We start from the raw sequence: 21380 nt of genomic DNA on the forward strand, positions 1-21380 counted from the left end.
GGTGAGGGAGGAGAGGAGAGGGGAGGGGAGGGGAGGGGAGGGGAGGGGAGGGGAGGGGCAGAAGAGAAGAGAAGGGAAGGGGAAGGGGAAGGGAGGGAAAAGAAGGAAAGGGAAGGGAAGAGGGGTTAGGAAGGAATGGATCGGACGAGAGGAGAGTAGAAGAGATGAAAGGAGAGGAGAGGAGAGAAGGAGAGATAGGAATATAGGAAGAGGACAAATGGAAACGATAGAGAAGAAAAGAGGAGGGGGAAAGAAAGAGGAAAACGGATTAAGGATAGGAGGGGAAAGCGGAGTAGACGAGGACAAAGGATGAATGGAAACGGGGACAGAAGAAAAATATGAGGAGGAGGAGGAAGATTAGAAGAAAGGGGAGAAGGAAGCGAAAGGAGGAAGGGGAAGAAGGGGAGAGAGAAGAAGAAGGGGAGAGAGAAGAAGAGGAGGAAGAGGAAGGGGATGAGGAAGAGGAAAAGAGGAAAAGAGGAAGAGTAGGAAGAGGAAGAGTAGGAAGAGGAAGAGTAGGAGGAGATAGAGGAAGATGAGAAATAAGGAGACGTTTCAGTAGCATACGGGTCTCCGAGGGAGCACGAAAAGACGACGACCAGACAAAGGGCTCCATCCAATTCCAACATCCCCCCACCCCCCTGGATTTCATATTGCCACTCCCCACCATCTCCCCTCTAGCCCTCCCCTTTCCTTATCCTCTCTACCCCTATACCCGCCCTCCCTTCTCCTCGACCCGCCCGGCCCCCGCCGCCGAGCGGGAGGGAGGGAAGGGGGGGGGGCGAGGGACGTAACTTTTCTCGATTATTATCGGATTAGCGAAGGAGTAATGGTCAGACTGATTTGATGGTCGCAGGTAACGAGGTAATTGCGATGCACCCGAAGAGTAAACAAACCAAAGTGGGGACGGAGCTCGATTACCAGGTGCGATTATCCATTATTACTATCATTATTATTACTACTTATTATCATTATTACTTATTATCATTATTCTTATTTTTCTTATCTTTTTTGAGGTTGATAAGTTAGTCTTGGGCGCCCTGAGAAAAATAGTGATTTAATAAAAGTAGCAGCTATTTTCTTTTCTTTTGTGATGTATTTCTATTTAAACTGACCAGAATCTGGATGTTAGAAGTAATTTCGTTCGAATCCTTGCGACATTTCCCCCCCATAGGTAACCTAACACTCCCACCCTCACACATGTCCTCGCCTCACGTAACCTGGTATAGCCTCACTCTCACTCAACCTCACCAACATCCCTAAATCTCCTGCAAAAAAAAAAAGAAAATGAAGTAGATTAAGCTCCAGTCACACTAGGCTTACGACCTGTTTCCGACCACCTTCGACCGAAAATCAAGCGATCGTTGGCGACACAAAACCTGTGCAAGTAATGGAAATTGAAAAAGATAATGTGGTTGATAAGATGAAAATCTATGTACTGGGGACTATTCAGTGTGTGCTATAAAATATCTACTCTATGGATCTACCTATTTATCTATCTTATTACCGACTACCAACGACTTCCAAAGACTACCTGCAACTGGCTGGCGACCACTTGGTGGTCGGAAACAGGTCGTAAGCTTGGTGTGACCGGGCCCTTACCGACTTCAGTCCCACCTTCGACCTTTGGATGGCCGAGCCTTGTCCGCCGAATCAGGCGGGGCGTTACCGTAGACTTGAGACAATTTAGTAAACCATGTAGTAAGCGGCACCTATCATCACCATCTACAAACCTTTGCCTCTCACTGTGCACTGATACCGTCACATGCAGCCATATCCTCTATTATATTAGACTACTCAGCGATGTATACATCACCAAATTGGTCCGTATTGGACGGTCATTATCTTATTCCAACTACTCGTCTCGTCGGTAGCCAGTCTTCCGTATTGAAAGGTACTTCTCCCTTCTCTTCTGGTTAGTGAATGGCGGGGGGAGGGCGAGGTGGAGGGGGAGGGGGAGGGGGAGGGGGAGGGGGAGGGGGAGGGGGAGGGACTTCTGTTCTCACTGCAGAGGAGTGCCACGTTTAGAAAGTCCTGCGTGGAGCAAATGGTCGAATTAACGTTACGAGGACATCATAACCTCGCCACGATCACGTCGCGACTTCGTCACGACTTCGTCACGCCCTTACCACGCCCTCATCTCAATCTCGTTCCAATCTCGTCCCAATCTTTTAATGACGAGTTGCTATAACCACAGTTTTGATATCCATCAATTCTCTCAAGCCTCATTCGCAAGCCAGCAATTACAGCAGGCGTATTGTTTACTATTAACCTATTATCTCGACTGCCCCTCCTGCTTGTGATTCACAAGTTCTTGGAACGGCTTAGCTTATCGACTTCGATCACTGAAACATTCTTGTTTACAGACCAGCGTCATGACTTCGAACTTGTCGAACTTTTATCGTAACCGTTCAAAATCGCCAGGATTGCTTGACCTTACACAGCCCTCCATTTCTTCACTGGCAGCTATTCCCCCCACCCTACCCCACCCCACCCCACCCCACCCCATTCCACCTTGAAGAGCAAATATTTCTGTCAAGTCCATTAATTTTGGGTCATTTTTTAAAGTAAATTTTGAGTTTAAGTTGCACTCAAAACGTCTATTGCAGACCCACTAACTCTATCTTGCGGACGTTTTGAAAGTCATTCGAACCCTCAATGAAGAGTCACAGGTTTGATCCCGACAATCGGAACAATTTGACACGTTAACCTTCTTTATCACGGTGACGCAATATCAGACGATCTGATTTACTTAAGAGGGGGATGATCGCTATGTCAGAATAGAGTTCTGACTCATCGAGGTTTTGTTCTATCTAGAGAGCGTCCATCTTCAGAAGACTTTCATCAAGGTGAATTGTCATAAAAATTCTGTCACATCAGGACTGGAATGGGTAGCAACCGTACAAATTATTGTATCACTGTATTCAATTTTGTATCATTGTATGATTATATCATTATGTCATTGTCTTTTTGTATTATTGTATTTTTTCATTTTGGTATTTTTCTATTTTGGTATTTTTACATTATTGCATTCTAATAATCACTGTATTGTTTACTCCATGTAGGACTAAAATTGCAAAACTGTGATGCACAAATGCGTCACTGTCATAGGAATCTTTGATGTGAAATTCATTAAATGAATGCCAATGTAGCGATATTGCCATCATAACCCCCTCCCCCTCCCCCCGTATCCAAAAAAATTGCAACATTTCGCCTCGTCGCCACCACAACCTTCACCACTTCTACCACCACCACCGCCGCTTCTACCACCACCACTTCTACCACCACCACCACTTCTGCCATCCCCACCACCTCCTCCACCACCACAACCGTTTCCACCACCACCACCACCACCACCACCACCACCACCACCACTAACTACATCACCACCACCACCATCTTCCCTGCTCCTACCACCACCACCACCTCCACTGCTTGTACCACCACCATCACCACCTCCACGTCTACCATCACCACTCCTACCATGATCATCAACACCACCACCTCCACTGCTTCTACCACCACCATCACCACCTTCACTTCTCCCACCACGACTCATACCATCACCACCACTTATACCACCACCACCATCACCACCACTTATACCACCACCACCATCACCACCACTTATACCACCACCACCATCACCACCACTTATACCACCACCACCATCACCACCACCACCATTTATACCACCACCACCACTTATACCACCACCACCATTTATACCACCACCACCGCTTATACCACCACCACCCCACTTATACCACCACCACCACTTATACCACCACCACTTATACCACCACCACCTCCTCCTCCTCAATGGCTGCAGGTCATTTCACACCCCCTTCCTCGCCTTAATTGCCTCCTCCTCCCCCCCCCCCCATCCTCAACCGTCTAATCCTAACTGCTTCTATCTTTCCCTCGATCATCTCGGTCCTTTCCCTTGAAACCGCCCCTTACGTTTCCTATCTACCAATCTACCAATAACCCTCTTTTCGCTTATCCTATCTACTCGCTCTCCTACAACTCCAGGCCTAACTGAAACTTCCTTCAATGTGGTTGAATCTTTCTTCTAATGTCCGTTTTTTTCATCTGTCACGCATGCAGACACACGCAGGTGGTGCACAGGGCACAAATGTCGAAACAAATAGATATATACAAGTATAGAAAGATCCTCACATAAGAAAGGCGCACACATAGACATACATACAGACAGATACAGATAGAGGCAGGCAGAGACAGGCAGGCAGAGACAGAGGCAGACAAATATAGACAGACACAAAGATACAGTTACAGAGACAGGCAGACAACCCCCCCTCTCTATCTTTCTCTCTCTCTCTCTCTCTCTATTTTTCTCTCTCTCTCTCTATCTTTCTCTCTCTCTCTCTATCTTTCTCTCTATCTTTCTCTCTCTCTCTCTCTATCTTTCTCTCTCTCTCTATCTTTCTGTCTCTTTCTCTATCTCTCTCTCTCTCTCTCTCTCTCTCTCTCACACACACGCACACGTACACGCACACACACGCACACACACACGCATACACACGCACGCGCGCGCACACACACAAACGCACACACAAACACGCACAAACATGCACGCACACAAACACGCACACAAACACGCACGCACACACACACACACACACACACACACACACACACACACACACACACACACACACACACACACACACACACACACACACACACACACAAACACGCACACAAACACGCACACACACCTACCTACCTTCGTAACTATAGGCAGACGAGTCCGCAAGTTGCGTGCAGACAGTCCCCTCTGACGCGGACACAACTCCCCCTTCCTCGCTTGAGGCAGCAGTCTAATCTGTGATATGTACACACAACACAGAGGCGACACTTCCAAGCGGTCATTATCCTTCCCTTCGTACACGCAATTGTCATGGCGTTGTATTATCCTGCTTGTGACAGCGAGCGACTAATGCCCAGTCTCTCTGTTTCAGCGGATAATTAATCTTTGACAGGGGGGCGGCCATATCATGGCAGGGGACATTTTTCTATGGCACCATGTCACTTCACTTGTGGAACGAAAGATTCCACTTCATTCTAAAAAGACGCCCCTTCTAAAAACCACACGTGAAGGTGGCGTCAGGGGGCCCGAGACAGTCACTGCTGGGAATCGGACAGGGGTGCGGGATTCGAACCCACAACTATGTGAATGCGAGGCCAGCACGTTTCTCGCCACCAGCGCTTTCCCATATTTCCATTTCCACAAGCATTCTCGTATTACGACAGCAGCTGTCATCCCCGCTTCATCACACCCCAGTGTTGGAGAGTAACTGTATCACTTTGATGTTATGAATGCATTAAAGCCTCTAGTTACATCCTTATGGTCCAAAACCAGGCAGCATTCTTAGGGTTGGAGACACTTACCTAACCTCAACACAAGGGCAAGTACTGACGACTTTGCTCACTCGGTCTCTTCTATTGTGCGCTGGTGGCGTAATAGGGTACGTGCCTGGTCCCGCATTCACTTAGTTGTGAGTTCGAATCCCGCACCCCTCTCCGATTCCCAGCAGTAACTATTACATGCCCTAACAGTCGCCAGAGCGCACAATAGGGCAAAGGTAACGGCTTTGGCCGCAGCTACTACTCGGCGCCTCCTGGCGGAGACTCCTCGTCACCATCTTTCTGCCACTCTCCTTAAATCTCTCCTTTACCGTCCCTGCGGCCCTGCCTCCTTGGGAGGATATTGTAACCAACGATAGAAGCGCTGGTTATCGACAACGAAAGAGTACCAGACTTGTGTTAGCAGACCCACCATCTCCTCGTGGGAACGAGCTGTCCCCAACTTGTGTCGTAGAACGCCTCGTCTTGTGACAGAAAGAACACCCCACACTGTCACCACCATACAAACCACATTCTGTAATAGGAGAATCCTCACCATGTGACAACAGAATGCCCTTACCTTTGAGATCAAAAGCTCTCCTACCTTGTGAGAGCTGAATCCTTTCCTTGTAAGACCATAATCACCACCTTGTGACAGCAAGTACCCCTCATAGGATTGTTGTAGGCAGTCCTACCCTTGACAACAATTTGACCAAAACCGAGTCCCCACCCCCTCGTTACTCACCTTGTGCCATCGCTGATCGGCAAGACGGAAAGGGAAGGTCTCGACGTGGATGGATCCTCCATAGATGTAGTGAAGTCTGATCTCGTCCTTGCGCCCCGAGGACTGGAGCTCCAGGAACCTCTGGCTGCCCCTCGAGAAGGCCAGGATGGTGCCGGCGTTGCGGTCCTCTTGCTGGATCGTGGCCGTCACTGTGAACTCCCGAGTGTTGCTCAAGAGAGATGCGGCGCGACGCTGGACCGCGTCAGGAACCTGTACTTCGCGGCTCTCACCTGAAGAAGAAGAAAGATACCGAGCTCGTAGTTGTATAGAGGAGGCACTCCCGCGTGTAGATCACTACCAGAGTCCCAGAGCCCCAGAACCCTAAACTCCCAGACTACCAGACCCCCTACACTATCAGACTCCCAGGCACCGCAACCACACATCAGAACCCCCAGACACACCAGAGTCCCGAACGCACCAGATCCCCGGACATGTCAGAGCCCCAGACACTCGGGAACCTAAACACACCAGACCCCTCAGACACACCAGACCCCTCAGACACACCAGACCCCCAGATAAGCCAGATCCCCAGGCAAACTAGACCCTCAGGCACACCAGAACCGCCAGACACACCAGAATCGCCAAAAAGTCCAGACCTCAGGACACCGGACCCGAGACACCTTTACCCCCCGTCCCAAACATTTCACTTTCACCCCTTCCAGTTTTACGTTTCACCTATTGTGTCCTCTTTTCGCTTTTCTTTCCATTTCTTTCTCTTTACTTTACTCCTTGTTCCCATCAGCCTCTCTTTCCCCTTCTCTATAGATACGACGGACCAAATTCTTGCGCTCTCTTTCTCATCTTTCTTTTTTCTTTCTTTCGTCCCATTTGCCATCTCCCTCGTGCTTACCAACTGCATGGCCTCCCCTCCCTCTCTGTATTCCCCCCCCCCTCACTCTCTCTCTCTCTCTCTCTCTCTCTCTCTCAACCTCGAAAGCCTCGTCTCAGGGTCTCGTCTGTGGTAAAACGATACGATCTGTTAGTTAGCGGTGGTAAATTTATCAGCTTTATTCTGGTTGGTATCAGATGATCTCCATCAAGATGAGGAGTGGAGACTCCGATGTGAAGGAAGTAGATAGTGTATCATTTTGATATGATTTGGGCAATTATATTATAAAGATTACCACAAGTTCCAATAGTTACATAGAGTACATCTATAAATACATCCATAAATACACACATAAGCGCGCGCACACGCACGCACACACACGCACGCACGCACACACACACACACGCACACGCACACACACACACACACACACACACACACACACACACACACACACACACACACACACACGACGGCATCGGAACCTTTTGAGCGGGTCATGCGAGCCGATAAGGGTTGGCGAGATAGCGAGGACAGTAGGGTAACTCTACTATCGGCCTTCGTTCCAGCTGTGGTCGGCAGATGGGGGATGGGGGGAAAGGGGGATAGGGCAATGGAAGGGGAAAAGGGGGGAGTGGGTCAAGCAAGGAGGACAAAGGAAATGATAAGGAGAGACACAGGAGGCCAGAAGGAGCGTCGTGCGGCCGTCCATGAGGAAAAGGGGTGACCAGGAAGAGGAGAACAAAGGAGAGGGGCAAAGGAGGAGGGGAGAGGGGAGAGGGGAGGGGGAGGGGAAAGGAGGAGGAGGAGGAGGAAGAGGAAGAAGAGGAAGAGGAGGAGGAGGAGGAAGATGGGGAGGAAGGGGAGGAGGAAGGGGAGGATGAAAGGGAGGAGGACAGGGAGGAGGAAGAGGGGGAGAAAAGGGAAGAGGAAGGGGAGGAGGAAGAAGGAGGAAGAGAAAGAGGGGGAGGAAGGGGGAGGAGGAAGAGGGGGAGGAAGAGGGGGAGGAAGAGGGGGAGGAAGGGAAGGAGGAAGGAGAGGAGGAGGAGGTGGAGAGCATGGAGGAGAGCATGGAGGACGAGAGAATGGAGAATGAGAAAGCCGGACGAGAAAAAAACGGTGAAAATGAAAGAACAGAAAGGAGGAGCAGAAGGGAGGACAAGAGGGAGGAGGAAGAGGAGGAGGAGGAGGAGGAGGAGGAGGAGGAGGAGGAGGAGGAGGAGGTGTAAGGAGTATTAATCGAACGCGTTTAGTTGCAACCAACTAAACTGGCTAAATTGAAATTACTCAGATTTATTACAAGAGTAATCGTCTTTATCAAACGACTTTTTCAACCATGATTGACTTCATTCGTAATTTGATAATAATCGAATGTAATCGATTCAATGTTTCCTTTTCTATATCTTATCATTGTATTTACAAAAACAGAGAATGAAATGAAATATAGCTGAATAAACTAAGAGTTATAAATAACATTGGGACCTCCTTTGATTGACCTAGCCAGCCACCGTGTTCAGTTTCATACACTACGACCGAATCGAATGCACACAACACTTATTTCTACTCAAGTCACGTGATCGAGCTATATTTTACGACTCTTTTTCCATTTCCTCTAATCCCACTGCATTCATTTTGTCACACAATACTTGCCACTCAAATCACGTGATAGTTACATTTCACGACTATTTTTCCATCTCCAATTCCACTGTATTCAATTCGTCCAGTAATGGATAGTCTCCTGTGTAAAATGTATCCCCTGAAGACAATAATCAATCTAATTTAGCTTAGGGTGCCACGGTAATGACACTATTGCGTGAAACTTTTGGGAGTCCGGCTGCCAGGCACTCCGTCAGGCCCACAGTGCAAGAAAGGAGTTTCAAATTCTTTGGAGGATCTAACTAGAGGTTTAGATGCCAAGATTACCCAGACCTGCGTGTTGGACTCCATAAACTTGCGTTAAAGCCTAGGTATTTTTATTATTCTGTTTTTTTCTTCTTTCTTGGATAATGCAGGGTTATTTTATTCCGTTGTGTGAGGGGACTTCCTACAGCCATCTCGAAGATCCAGGTTTTCTCAATCAGTAGTTTTCGACCCCCTTCCTCACAGACCCCTTACTTATATAACGCTGTTTCTTGACATCCTGAGGACCATCTCATCTATAGAATTGTTTGGCATCGCCACTAAGTGCTTCTGGTTGTCTGTCTCTTGCCCATCCAAGAACCATCTGGAGTAAGGGAGAGTCGAGTACTAACGAACTGATAAAAACAGGAGAGGAGAGGAGAGGAAAGGAAAGGAAAGAGGAGAGAAGAAAAGAGAATAGACGAGAAGAGGCGAGGCGAGACGAGACGAGACGAGACGAGACACGAGAGTAGAGGAGAGGAAAGGAAAAGAAAGGAAAATAAAAGACGAGGAGAGAGAGAAAGAGAGAATATTAGAAGGATTTAAAAAAATTCTGGTAAAATTAAACAAGAACCCCCACATCCGAGATCGAGACCTTTTCATTCATTGGCCATCCAAGGAATTACGTGACCGATGTGAGAACCAATCAGATTGGAGCGTGCCCTCCATGGGGAGATCAACAGCATTTGAGGAAGATGTGAGATTCTTATCCGGATTTACTTTTATGTTTTTGGAATACAAATGTTTCAGGTTTACGGGGCTGCGTACAAAAACGAGACTTTTTGAAGTTCCGCAGTATGAATGGGTTTTGTATAACATCCTGCAAAGACTAGATTCAATCTTGACAAATTCTCCAGCAACACATCCTTACATCGGATGTCTTTCTTTGTTCATTTGTTCAATCATTTCATAATTGTGGGTTTCTGGCCGAGAGATCTTTAGAATATTTTAGAGGAGGGTTTTTGATCCTAAGTTTTATTCTGGCATGGAATCAAGTCTAAGCTCCTTTTCTTTTTATTCTACAGTAATGGAAAGAGTATGAAGGAGTAGCAATACAGAAGCACAAACTTGACTGAATATTGAAATATGAATAAATATACGGATAAAGACAAAAATAGAAAAAAGATGAGTGAACAAAAGTAAATATAGCAAAAATTAAATATATGTAAATAAGTAAACAAACTGGTTGTTTAAATGATAGACAAATAAAGGACAGAAATAAGTAAAAAATAGGATGATTGGTAATTGACGTGTTTGTGAAAAGCACTCCTCCTCGAGTGTTGACTTCGCAAGTTTTATGAACCCGGTATTTCAGGAACTTCACCATTATTTTAGGACTGGAGACTAATCATAAAAAAATTGCTTATATTTTCTATCCTTCCATTGTGCTGACCCCCATCTCAATGATCTCTGGCTCTTCTTCCACAGTGAAATTTTGTTTTAAAACTATAGAAACGCAGGTTATTACCAACGAAATACTAAATTATTCCCCCCAAGGAAAAAAGAAATTAAAATAAAACCATGAATAGGAAATTAAAGGCAAAATGAAACAAAAGAGAATCATAGCATAAAATGTCCCTTCCCTTCCCCTCGTTCCCTACATTCCGCTTGTTGCAGCACACAGCGATGTAGGAAAGCACAGGTGGGTGTGTGGCGCCGCCACCTCACTAACCCTCCGACGCGCGGCGGCGACGCCGAAGAGGACTGACGGGCGACCTCACCGAAGGGAACCGGAGAACTGCCGATGGCCAGCGACCGCCGCCGCCGCCGCCGGGTCACCACGAAGTTATCGTCCCTTTGGGCGATCGGGTGAAGAGGAACTTCGTTCGCAGGGTGGAGTAGGGGGGACGGGGAAGGGGAAGGGGAAGGGGAAGAGAAATGGGGAATAGGGGCGAGAATGGGAGAGGAAAGGGGAACGGGAGGGGGAATGGGAGAGGGAATGGGAGAGGGAAGGGAAGGGGGGAGTGGAGGGGAAAGGGAAGGGGAGGGGGAAGGGGTGCGGGAAAGGTGCTTAGGAGGTGGAGGAACAGGGAGACGGAAAGGGAGAGGGAGGGGAAGGGAGGGAGGGAGGGAGGGAGGGAGAGGGGCAATCTGTGCTCTGTGGCCAAGGTCAGACTGAGGAAATGATCCGAAAAAAAAGCCAGAGGGGGGGGGGGAGAAGATGTGGAAGAAAGCGACAGAGGTTGCGGAAAAGGAGGAGGAGGAGGAGGAAAAGAAGAAAGAGGAGAGGGAGGAGGAGGAGGAAAAAGGGAAGGAGTAGGAAGAAAAGGAAGAGGAGAAGGAGGCAAAATGAAGGAGGAAAAAGAGAAGGAAGAAAAGGAGGAGGAGGAGGAATAGGAGTAGGAGATGAAGGAGGAGAATGAGATAGTGATTGAGAATGAGGAGGAAAAGCCTGAGGAAAAGGAGAAAGAGGAGGTGGAAGAGGAAGAAAAGGAGGAAGCTGAGAAAAGTGAGGAAGAGGAAAAGGAGGAAAAAGAGGAAAAGGAAGAAAATGAGGAAGAAAAGGAGGAAAAGGAGAAAGATTAGGAGGATAAGGAGGAATAGGAGGAAAAAGGAAGAAAACAAGGAAGGGAGAAAAAAGAGGAATAGGAAGAAAATGAGGACAAAGGAAAATGAGGAAATGAGAAAAATGTGGAAAGGAGGAAAATGAGGAGAAAAAATAGGAAAAAGAGAAAAAGGGGAAATGGACAAAGAGGAGGAAGATGAGGAGGTGAAGGCGCGGAGGCGGACGCGAAGGTGAAAAGAGGACCAATTTGAAAGACTCGCTTGGATATAGGGAAATGGGGAAAAGAGAAAAAGGGGGGGGAGGAAGGATAAAAGAGGAGGAGGAGGAGGAGGGGGGAGGAAAAATGATAGGAGGTAGTGGGTGTGGAGGTGGGGGTAGGAAGAGGAGGAGGAAGGGAAGGAAGAAATGGAGGGGCATGAAGAGGAGGAAGAGGAGAAGTTAGGGAAGGCGAGGAAGAAGATAGGAAAGAGGAGGAGGGGAGGAGGAAGAAGAACAGGAAGAGGAAGGCGTGAAGAAGGGGAAGTAGAGAATTTTGGAGCACTTACGAGTAGAGACTGAATGAATCAGCGAAACGGGGGTAGGGACGAAATGGGACTTCTTTTTTCTCTCTGTAATTTTGTGGGACCAAAGACGGGCGGTACCTGCCTGCCTGAGGTGGTTGGTCCTACGAGAGGGAAGCCAGAAAGAGTCCGTCTTCCAACTCATCATTTTTGTCATTTGAAGTGGGGCTGACGGCCGAGGGGCTGACGCTATCTCCGGACTGAGCCCAAAACTTCTCTTTATCCACTTCGACTCTGTTTCCTCCATCGACGACCGGTGACTCCCTTCCCTTCCCTTTCATTCAGGGACAAAAACGCTCCCACATTAATACAACACAGACATACGTCTAAGGCTTCTTCCCGGAGAGATGTATTGGAGGCCATGAAGAATGTTGCCAGATGCTGTGCAGCTGCGGGTTTTCTGCCATAAAGACTCGGAGCAACAAATGATGTTTTTTTTTTTTGTAGAAAAAACATGCTGAAGCCAAATCAAAGTGACTAAGGAAAAAAGAAACGAGGAGAGGAAAGTTTCAGTGTGACAGCCAAAAGTGAGAGGCTTGAAGCGAGAGGGATCATAAGAACGGGGGAAGGGAACCTGTCGTCTTGAACGGACTTGCCACAAGCAAGATCAGAAAAGAGGATGAAAGGAAATTGAAAGGAAGGGGCAAAGAAGAGGAAAAGTGGAAAAGAGGAAAAATGGAAAAGAGGAAAAATGGAAAAGAGGAAGGAAAAGAGGAAAGAGGAAGGAAAAGAGGAAAGAGGAAGGAAAAGAAAAAAGAGGAAAAGAAAAAGTGTAAAAGAAAAGAAAAAGAGTAAAAGAGGACAAAGAGGAAAATTTGAAAAACGAAAAGGGTATGAAAGAGAGGAAGGATGAGGTTGCCGTTTCCGTTTAGAGAGAAGGACAAGGAGGAAATATTAAAGGCGACAAAACGTCTCCTGCCCGCCAGTGGCCACGTGGGCAGTGTGAGCGAAGCGAGGCACCCGGAGAAGCAACAAGGCACCTTGGGTCAAGGGACGAAGCGTCTATCTTGTTTAAATCGTTGATGACAGTTAGCAAGTTTAAATATGTCCTTGTGTGTCGTCAGGCGATTTCATTCAATTGTAAGTGTCCCTCCGATGATTTTTTTTTTTTTTTTTTTTTTTTTAGGGAACTTGTGCGCCTTCACGATGTAAAAATTTTGTCTTCTTTTTGAAAGAAGTGACCTGTTCTTATTTAGACCTTAGGATGAAACGTCCTTCGTATATCCTCCATGATATGAGTAAGGGGTTGCTGCCTTGTGGGAAGGAGTCTGCCGTCAGCCACTAAAAGCCCTTATGAATTCTGATCAGCTTCGAGAATCTTGTTCTTCCAACTAATGTTGTTTGTGGTGTCGTTGTCGGTGGTTTTGTTGTTGTTGAAGCCTGTGTTGGTCTTGTCGTTGTCGTTGTCGTCGTCGTCTTCGTTGTTGTCATTATTGTCGTCGTTCTTATGGGCTTCATTCTACCAGTGTTTCTAACCTTTATAGGCAATCTCGCGCCGCTACCGTGCTTTATTTCCCCCACCCTCCCTCATCAACCAGCCATACACCCCGGAAGGGACACCAGAAGAATGTTGTCGTTTTTGTGGTCTGTAGTTTACAGCGCCTCTATCCTTATGGACAATCTCGCGCCACTGTAGTGCGTTATCTTTCCATCCCCCACCACCACCACCACCACCACCCCCACCCCAACAGTACATCCAAGGAGAGAGACCAGGAGGGAGAGACCAGAAGATGAACAAACGAGTTCGGCAGAAGCTTACCCTGAAGGAAGACTGCGGGGGCGAAGGGTCTTGGGCCAGGAATGACGGTGAGACCAGCGTAGGTCGTGTTCCACAGCTGGAGAGCCTCTATGAGGTCCACATGCTTGCTGGCTGCAGAGGCATCTCCCAATCCACCTCCTCCACCACCACTTCCTCCTCCTGCTCCTCCTCCTCCTCTTGCTCCTCCTGCTGCTGCCGCCCCTGCTGCTGCTCCGCTCGCCACCACGCCTGTGGGGGCAGGGGGAAGAAAGAAATAGTGTTGTTAGGAGATTTGCACGTGTACCGTGGCGAAGTTTCTGTAGTCCTTTACGGTTAAGTTTCTAAGATTCTTTTGGTAAAACTACTGTTCCAGGTAATACCTGCAAGAATTAAAGAGAAAAACTAATTAATAAATAAAAAATTATTAACAAGTAAATAAGAAACGATGAAGTAAACAAGTAAATTAAGCAGAACGAATGTATGAATATTCAAATCCTGGATTGGCTAATAAAAGTCAATCAATATATAAACAAGCAAATTTACAAATAAAATAAAAAATACAACTAGCATATGTACACATGAAAAACAAGAATTTTGACAACAAAGGTTATACTACATAAAACAGCAAAGTGCTCCTGAGCACTTCCACCAAGCTAGATAGCCATCGAGCTGCTTGACGTCCAGACAGATCTCTTGCTAGATCTGTGACTATACGCAACATATAGATATTTACTTGTTTCTTATATAGTATTACATTGGCTCCGGAACATCGTGTCTATTTGATACAACTGCTACTTGATACCTCAAAACACAGCCCGACTCTTCCTTGTTACGAGAGATATATTATGATTTCGTCACAGCATCACCATCCGATACACACGTCTGAATGACGAAACACACATTTCTTCAGTTCAAAGAAGGACATAGTGTACAGCATCTGATAGACGATACGGGGAGCTTGGCACACAGCCTCCATACAAGCTTTACTTAATATTCTTTGAAATCTACACACGTCTCGTCTCCATCTCCCCGTAACATCTCACGCGCTTCACTTACCCCATCCTTCTCTTCAAATTCCCTCCTCTCCCTCCCTCTCCCTCCCCCTACCTCTCTCTTTCTCTCTCTCTCTATTCACCCCTTGGATCCTTTTTCGTATTGCTATACACTTTCTCACCTCCTAAAGTTCTTCCCTCTTCTTCTCTACAGGTAAGCCTTGCATTATCCTTTTACTCCTGAAGCTCGCTCCCTCCTCGACCCAACAATCTTAACTCATTTTTTGCCAAGCGTAGACGCCTCGGCTTCCTATTACTTTTTTACGTTTTCTATGCGTGCTTACATTCCCACCTCCTTCTCCTTTGCTCCAACGTATCCTAAAAGTATTGTGATAAACTGAAATATGCACAGAAATACATTGGTTATCGGGTTATGTCTTGTGGGGCTAAAGAAAATTTTACATCCCTTCTAAAATAAAAAACTAAGACAACTTGTTAAGACCGTCCTTACGTAACTCGCGAAAAGAGAGACATATCACAGTCCGAAACGAACACTCACGCACAAGAAAAATGGAGATCCTATCGGCACGAAAGAACTCCATTTGTGTGCCACTCTCGTCCAAGAACCTCAACGCCACACGAACTCGCCGCATTGTTGCTTCGTCCCTCTTGATTCGGAAGCGCGCACGACCTCGGTGAGCTCGCTTGCCGCCCAACACGCGTGGTCGGTCTTCGTCCAAATGCTCGGGAACACGCAAAGGTCAAACATAAACAAGCAGAAGGGGAAGCGGGGAAACTCTGCCAAGGCCACAAGTAAATCCTTAAATACCAAAGGTGAAATGAAAGGATAAAGGATGTTTGTGTGTACCCTAGGTCTTCTAAATTTTGTTGGATACGTGTGAAATTGAGAACGGTGTGGGCACAACTGTCTAGTGCATAAAAAATACACGTGTCATTTTTATTTGGTCTAAATTTCAAGAAGGACATGGTTATCATCACACTTCTCCCCAGCCGGTTTTGTACATATTTTTTTTATTATCCAGTTATCAGACACCATCTTAGTCCAGTTGAGATTACTTTGATTTTTTATTTATCTATTCACTTTCCTTTTGGTTACATGCTTGTCTCCCATGTTTATTACGTGACAGTTTCCTCCTATGCTTAGGTTGGTTACGTGTTTCAACTTGTATTAACTTGTTTCAACTTCTCGCACCTGGTTAAAAAATAGCGTTTATCGCCAATCATGTGCTTTTCCTGGCCTTGTTTTCCCTTTGTGTTTGCTCCGTGTTTACTGTATGTTCATGCGATACATTTACTACCTTCTTTTCTCAGTTGTGCTTTATTCCATGTTTTTTTCGCGGTCATCATCACAATACGTAATCATTCCATTTTGTTGTACAAAATTAATCTTCCAGTCTGCTTTCTTCATCTGCACCAAAATTGATCTCTCTGCCTTTGTTTTTCCACCAATATACTCGAATTTCCTTTTCGTTCCAAAATGTTTGCCCTGTTGTTTGTTTGTTTGCCTCTTGTGTGTTTGCTGTCTTGTCTTTCTTCCTCCTCCATGTTTGCTCTCGAGTTTGTTCTCGTCCTCTACTAGTCCTCTGCCTTCTTTATGAATGTTCCATTTTTTTTTCTCTCTCTTTTTTGTTTTGTTTTATAGTTATACTCCATTTCAATAAGAAATTACACTATTTCTGCCGTGCAGCTTGGTACAGTCCTGCAGACTCTCTCTAATTTTCATACCCTATACCAGCTGATATGCAGTTACTTACTCAGCGTGTGTGTGTGTGTGTGTGTGTGTGTGTGTGTGTGTGCGTGTGTGTGCGTGTGTGTGCGTGCGTGTGTGTGCGTGCGTGTGCGTGTGCATGTGTGTGTGTGTGTGTCAAAAACCAGTCGTTGGCTTGCGGGTGTCCGTCCGTTTCCACGAGTGAAATTGGACCACCCGAACCAATCACGTGACCGTGCAATTATCATTGGTGGTCATCGCCAGGGCTTAATAATTTCACGTGATTGGTGATTGTCTCTGAAACTAATCATAGCACGAACGTAAAAAAAGACCTTTCAAATTGAATGTTAGGGTAATCATCTTCGACCAATCAAGTGACCTACTGACCCACGGACCAATCACGAGCTTACTCACCTTTACACTGCGCGCACTAATTGCCAACAACAAAAACCACAACGACTAAACCACCAGAATCACTTTAACCTCGCCGGCGAAGACAAAATGGCAGAGCCCAGAGGCAATCTTGATGCTTTAACCCAGGAGCCAAAGTTACAAGGTCGCAATTAACCACTCTCACCTTTCAAGCAGTTCACAAAGTGACAAGTTCAGGAGCTGAGAGCAACTAATAGCAGTACTTACAAAAATTAGGAACAATGTTTTTATGTATTTATATATCTATTTAATTTTTTTTTTAATTTTTCTTTTTTACCAAGAGCTTTTTCCCCTATGCAAGGGAGGTGGTCAAGTCAAAGGCACATAGTACCTACTACCCCTTACACCCATTCCACTCCCCTCCTCTCCTCTCCCCTCCCCTCCCCTCCCCTCCCCTCCACGGCCCTTTCTTCCTTCTCATCTTTGCTCTTCTTAGATGACGGGTCATCACAGTATCCCGCCCACTGCCGTGGGTCAGAAGCAATGTGGCAAGGCACGGTACATCCACAGCAAGGCTGCTTCAATTCATCGGCTCCCCTCTCCCCCTTCGGGTTGTGTCAAAATGTCATTGACACATAAGCACCCTACCTCTCCCTTCCTTGCATAACAGAATCATCTATACACAGCTACTCTCCACTCATCCCTACCTCCTGTCTGTCGCAATCTCTCTTTTTAGGTAGCAAGCTAAAGAGAGGCTAACTTAAATCTTTGAATTTGGTGGGAACAAACTATTATTTATTCTTCAATGTCATTTATTTGTATAATTTGGAGTTTTACAAATGTGATTGCTTGGGAGTATACACGATAGGAGCTATCGACCTTTTTTAGTAGTTGCTAGTAGCAGAGCGTCCGTTTTACTTTCTCTCTCTCTCCTAACCTTAAAGATACATTGGTAAGGCTATGGGCCCCTCCTTTAGGGCTGTGCTTATTGTATTTGAGGTCAGTGATTGGTCCTTAGTTAACCCTAATTATGTTCTTGAACAATCGCGAGAGTCTTTAAACGTTTAGGGAAAACGTTGGCGATTTTTAATGTGTGGTTACTTCTTGAGAGGTCTTCCCGACACTGCTTTCTCCATTCTTTGCTCAACAGACATTTCCATCTTGCTCAACGCATCCTTCACCCCATCCATCCATTTCACCCTTGGTCGTCCCTCAAGTTCACTCCATCCACCTCTGCCTTCCACACCTCTTTTACTAATCTTTCTTCACTCATTATTTCAGTGTGTCCAAACCATCCCAATAATTTCTCATCATCCCTATCTGCCATCTTTTTTTCACCTCCGTTCTCCTCCTCACCTCGTTCCCCATTTTATCCAACCACACTTCTCAGACATTTCATCCCAAACACATTTAAACTTTTCCTCTCTGCCTCCCTTAAATTCCATGCCTGTGCTCTATACAAAGCCGTCGGGACAAGCACCTTTTCATACAATCATTTTGCATCCATTCCCAGGTGCCTGTTTCCCATGACACTTGTTAACCGCCAAGGCATTTACTTGCTTTTCTCAATCTACAATTTACCTCCACCTCCATTCCTCCCCCTCCCGCAACATGCTCCCCCAAGTATCTAAGGCTATCCACTTCCTCCAGCCTCTCCTCTAAGACTTACTTTGATATTCATTTAATTCTATATTCATTTATTTTCATTTGTTTATTTTTAAACTTCTCTGAAACTTGGTCACGTCAGTACATCACCATCATCATCATCGTCGTCAACCTCCACCACCAACACAGTCACAATCATCCCCACCACAACCACGATCATCTTAACCACCACCATCCCCACTATCACCCCCCAACCACCACCACCACCCCGATCACCACCACCATCACCCCATCACTACTGCTACAACCACCACCCAACCACCCAGCATTCTCACCCCTATCCACCCAGCATTCTCCTTACCCCAAGCTTCCCCTCCCCCACAGCATATATTCCCTAGCCATGCGATCTCGTTTTCTACCTTCCCCCATCGGAACCGCCCCCCCTCCACCCCCAAACTATTTACCTACGTAAAGGTCAGGTCTGCGGCCTGGCACATGCGCATGCGCGCCGTAGGGCCTACCGCCCGGCAAGTGAGCAACCTTTTCCGGTCCTTTGCTCACTTGAATAATCACCTCCCCCACCCTATCCCCCCCCCCTTTCCCACTTCTCTCTTTAGCTCTCTTAACTCCCTCTCTGGGAGTGAGTGGAACAATTGGTGGGAGTGCTTGTTCGCTTGCTCCTTCTGTCCAGCCCCGAGGAACTCCAGCATGAAAGGCCACAGCGTCGTTGCACCTGGAGTCTGTCGCTTTTACGACAAATAACTTGGTTGTAGCACGGTGCCTGGGCTCGTCCTCTACCGTGTCGTGGTCTAGATGCGGTTTGTTGTTTCAAACCCGCATCAGAAATAACCTGTAAAAGCTATCGAGCTGTGTGAATACTCAAAACTGATCCGAGGATGACCAAATATGGGTGAATGTACACATAAACGTATATACGAGTATGTAGTCGTTTGTGTTTGTGTGTGTGTGTGTGTGTGTGTGTGTGTGTGTGTGTGTGTGTGTGTGTGCGCACGTGTGTGTGCGTGTGCGTGTGTGCATACGAATGCGCATATGTATTCATGAGTGCGTATATTATATGATATATATACATATATACATACAAGAATATAATATAATATATATATATATACACATATATATATATATATATAATTATATATACATATGATTGTGTTCAGGAGTACGTATACATGTGCTTGTGGTCATGAATGTATGTACATGTGCTTGTGTTGACGAGTATGTGTACATGTGTTTTGTGTTGTGTGCTATCTGTATGTGTTGTGTTCTATCCCTGTGTATATACGTGTGCGTGTGTAGCCGCGTGGTCAGGCTTCAAAAGTCAATTATAGGGACGGGGGAGTCCTAAAATGAACGACTATGAAATCGAAGGAACGGATGAATACGAAAGTCGACCACATCAACTATTAAAGGTTGTGTGCAATGAAGGGTCCTTTTTTTTTATTTCCAATTCCAAATTACCCTCAATGGGGACGAACTGGGCAGCTGCATAGAATACGATCTGCAGCTGACTGACGTTAGTCATAGCGTGGGAACACGTACAGGCCCAAAATTTACGTCCACTGAACTTTCACCAAATCAGTCGTATTCACTAAAGAGAAGTTCCTTTTCGTCTAGATGAGTGTGAGAGTGAGAATGAGAATGAAAATGAGAGTAAGAGTGAGAGTAAGAGTGAGAGTGAGAGTGAAAGTGAGAATGAGAGTGAGAATGAGAGTGAGAATGAGAGTGAGAATGAGAGTGAGAATGAGAGTGAGAATGAGAGTGAGAATGGGAGTGAGAATGAGAGCGAGAATGGGAGTGAGAATGAGAGCGAGTGTGAGAATGAGAATGAGAGCGAGTGTGAGAATGAGAATGAGAGAGAGAGAGAGAGAGAGAGAGAGAGAGAGAGAGAGAGAGAGAGAGAGAGAGAGAGAGAGAGAGAGAGAGAGAGAGAGAGAGAGAGAGAGGGGAGAGAGGGGAGAGAGAGGGGAGAGAGAGAGTGGAGAGTGGGGAGAGAGAGGGGAGAGAGGGGAGAGAGTATCTAGACTTTGCAAAAGCTTTTGATACCGTCCCTCAGGAAAGAATACTTACTAAATTAGCTTTGCACGGAATAAGTGGTAGCCTATTAAGTTGGACTAGTAATTGATTGAATGATTGAAGACAGTAGTTAAAAAAAGAAAAAAAAAACTTCTGTATGGAAAAATGTTACAAGTGGAATTCTTCAGGGTTCCGTTCTTGTGCCACTTCTATTCATAGTATATATAAATGATATAGACCATGGAGTAAAATCTACTGTTTCCAAATTTGCTGATGATACAAAACTGTGCGGAATGGTGAATGATCACTTAAACCAATTGGGTATCTAAGAAGATTTGGATAAAGTACAGCAATGGTCTGAAAAGTTGCTAATGAAATTTAACACAAGTAAATGCAAGGTAATGCACATAGGTAAAAATAACAGTAAGTACGATTACAAGTTATTTGGAAATTCGTTAACAAAAGTGGATAGTGAAAAATATCTCGGCGTAATTATCAGTAAATATTTCAAATCATCCAAGCAGTGTATTTCAGCCTCTGAGAAAGCAAATAAGATTCTAGGACTGATTGCGCGATCTTTTGATTTTAAAAGTCCATCACTCATTAACAAGCTATATAAATCGTTAGTTCGTCCACATTTGGAATATGCAGTTTCCGTATGGTCACCGAATCTCATTAAAGACATTGACAGATTGGAAAAAGTACAACGGCGAGTCACAAAACTGATTCCAAATATCAAAAATAGATCATACGAAAATCGACTAAAACTTATGAATCTGTTTTCCCTAAAAAAGCGTAGACTCAGAGGTGACTTGATACAGGTTTTTAAGATTCTAAAGGGAATTGACAACATCAAAAGTGACAACTTTTTTACACTGAATGAGAATCCGACAAGAAATAATGGTCTCAATGTGTCTGGAAATAGATTTGATTTGGAAGTGGGTAGAAACAACTTCGCCAAC

At 45.8% G+C, this 21380-nt stretch overlaps 1 protein-coding gene across 3 annotated transcripts in view; it reads right to left on the bottom strand.

The window, feature by feature from the left end:
• Window positions 1-21380, bottom strand: part of LOC143036769 (protein kinase C-binding protein NELL1-like) — a 458642-nt gene that overhangs the window by 38961 nt on the left and 398301 nt on the right. For all 3 annotated transcript variants that reach the window (XM_076204496.1, XM_076204487.1, XM_076204505.1), the window contains exons 2-3: window positions 13708-13935; window positions 6116-6384 (exon numbers count right to left, since the gene is read on the bottom strand). In XM_076204496.1, coding sequence (XP_076060611.1) covers window positions 6116-6384; window positions 13708-13935 — 497 coding nt within the window. The remainder of the gene's footprint in view (window positions 1-6115; window positions 6385-13707; window positions 13936-21380) is intronic.

The sequence above is a fragment of the Oratosquilla oratoria genome, chromosome 2, assembly GCF_046742065.1.
Source record: "Oratosquilla oratoria isolate Oo_2021 chromosome 2, ASM4674206v1, whole genome shotgun sequence".
Classification (NCBI taxonomy): Eukaryota; Metazoa; Arthropoda; class Malacostraca; order Stomatopoda; family Squillidae; genus Oratosquilla; species Oratosquilla oratoria.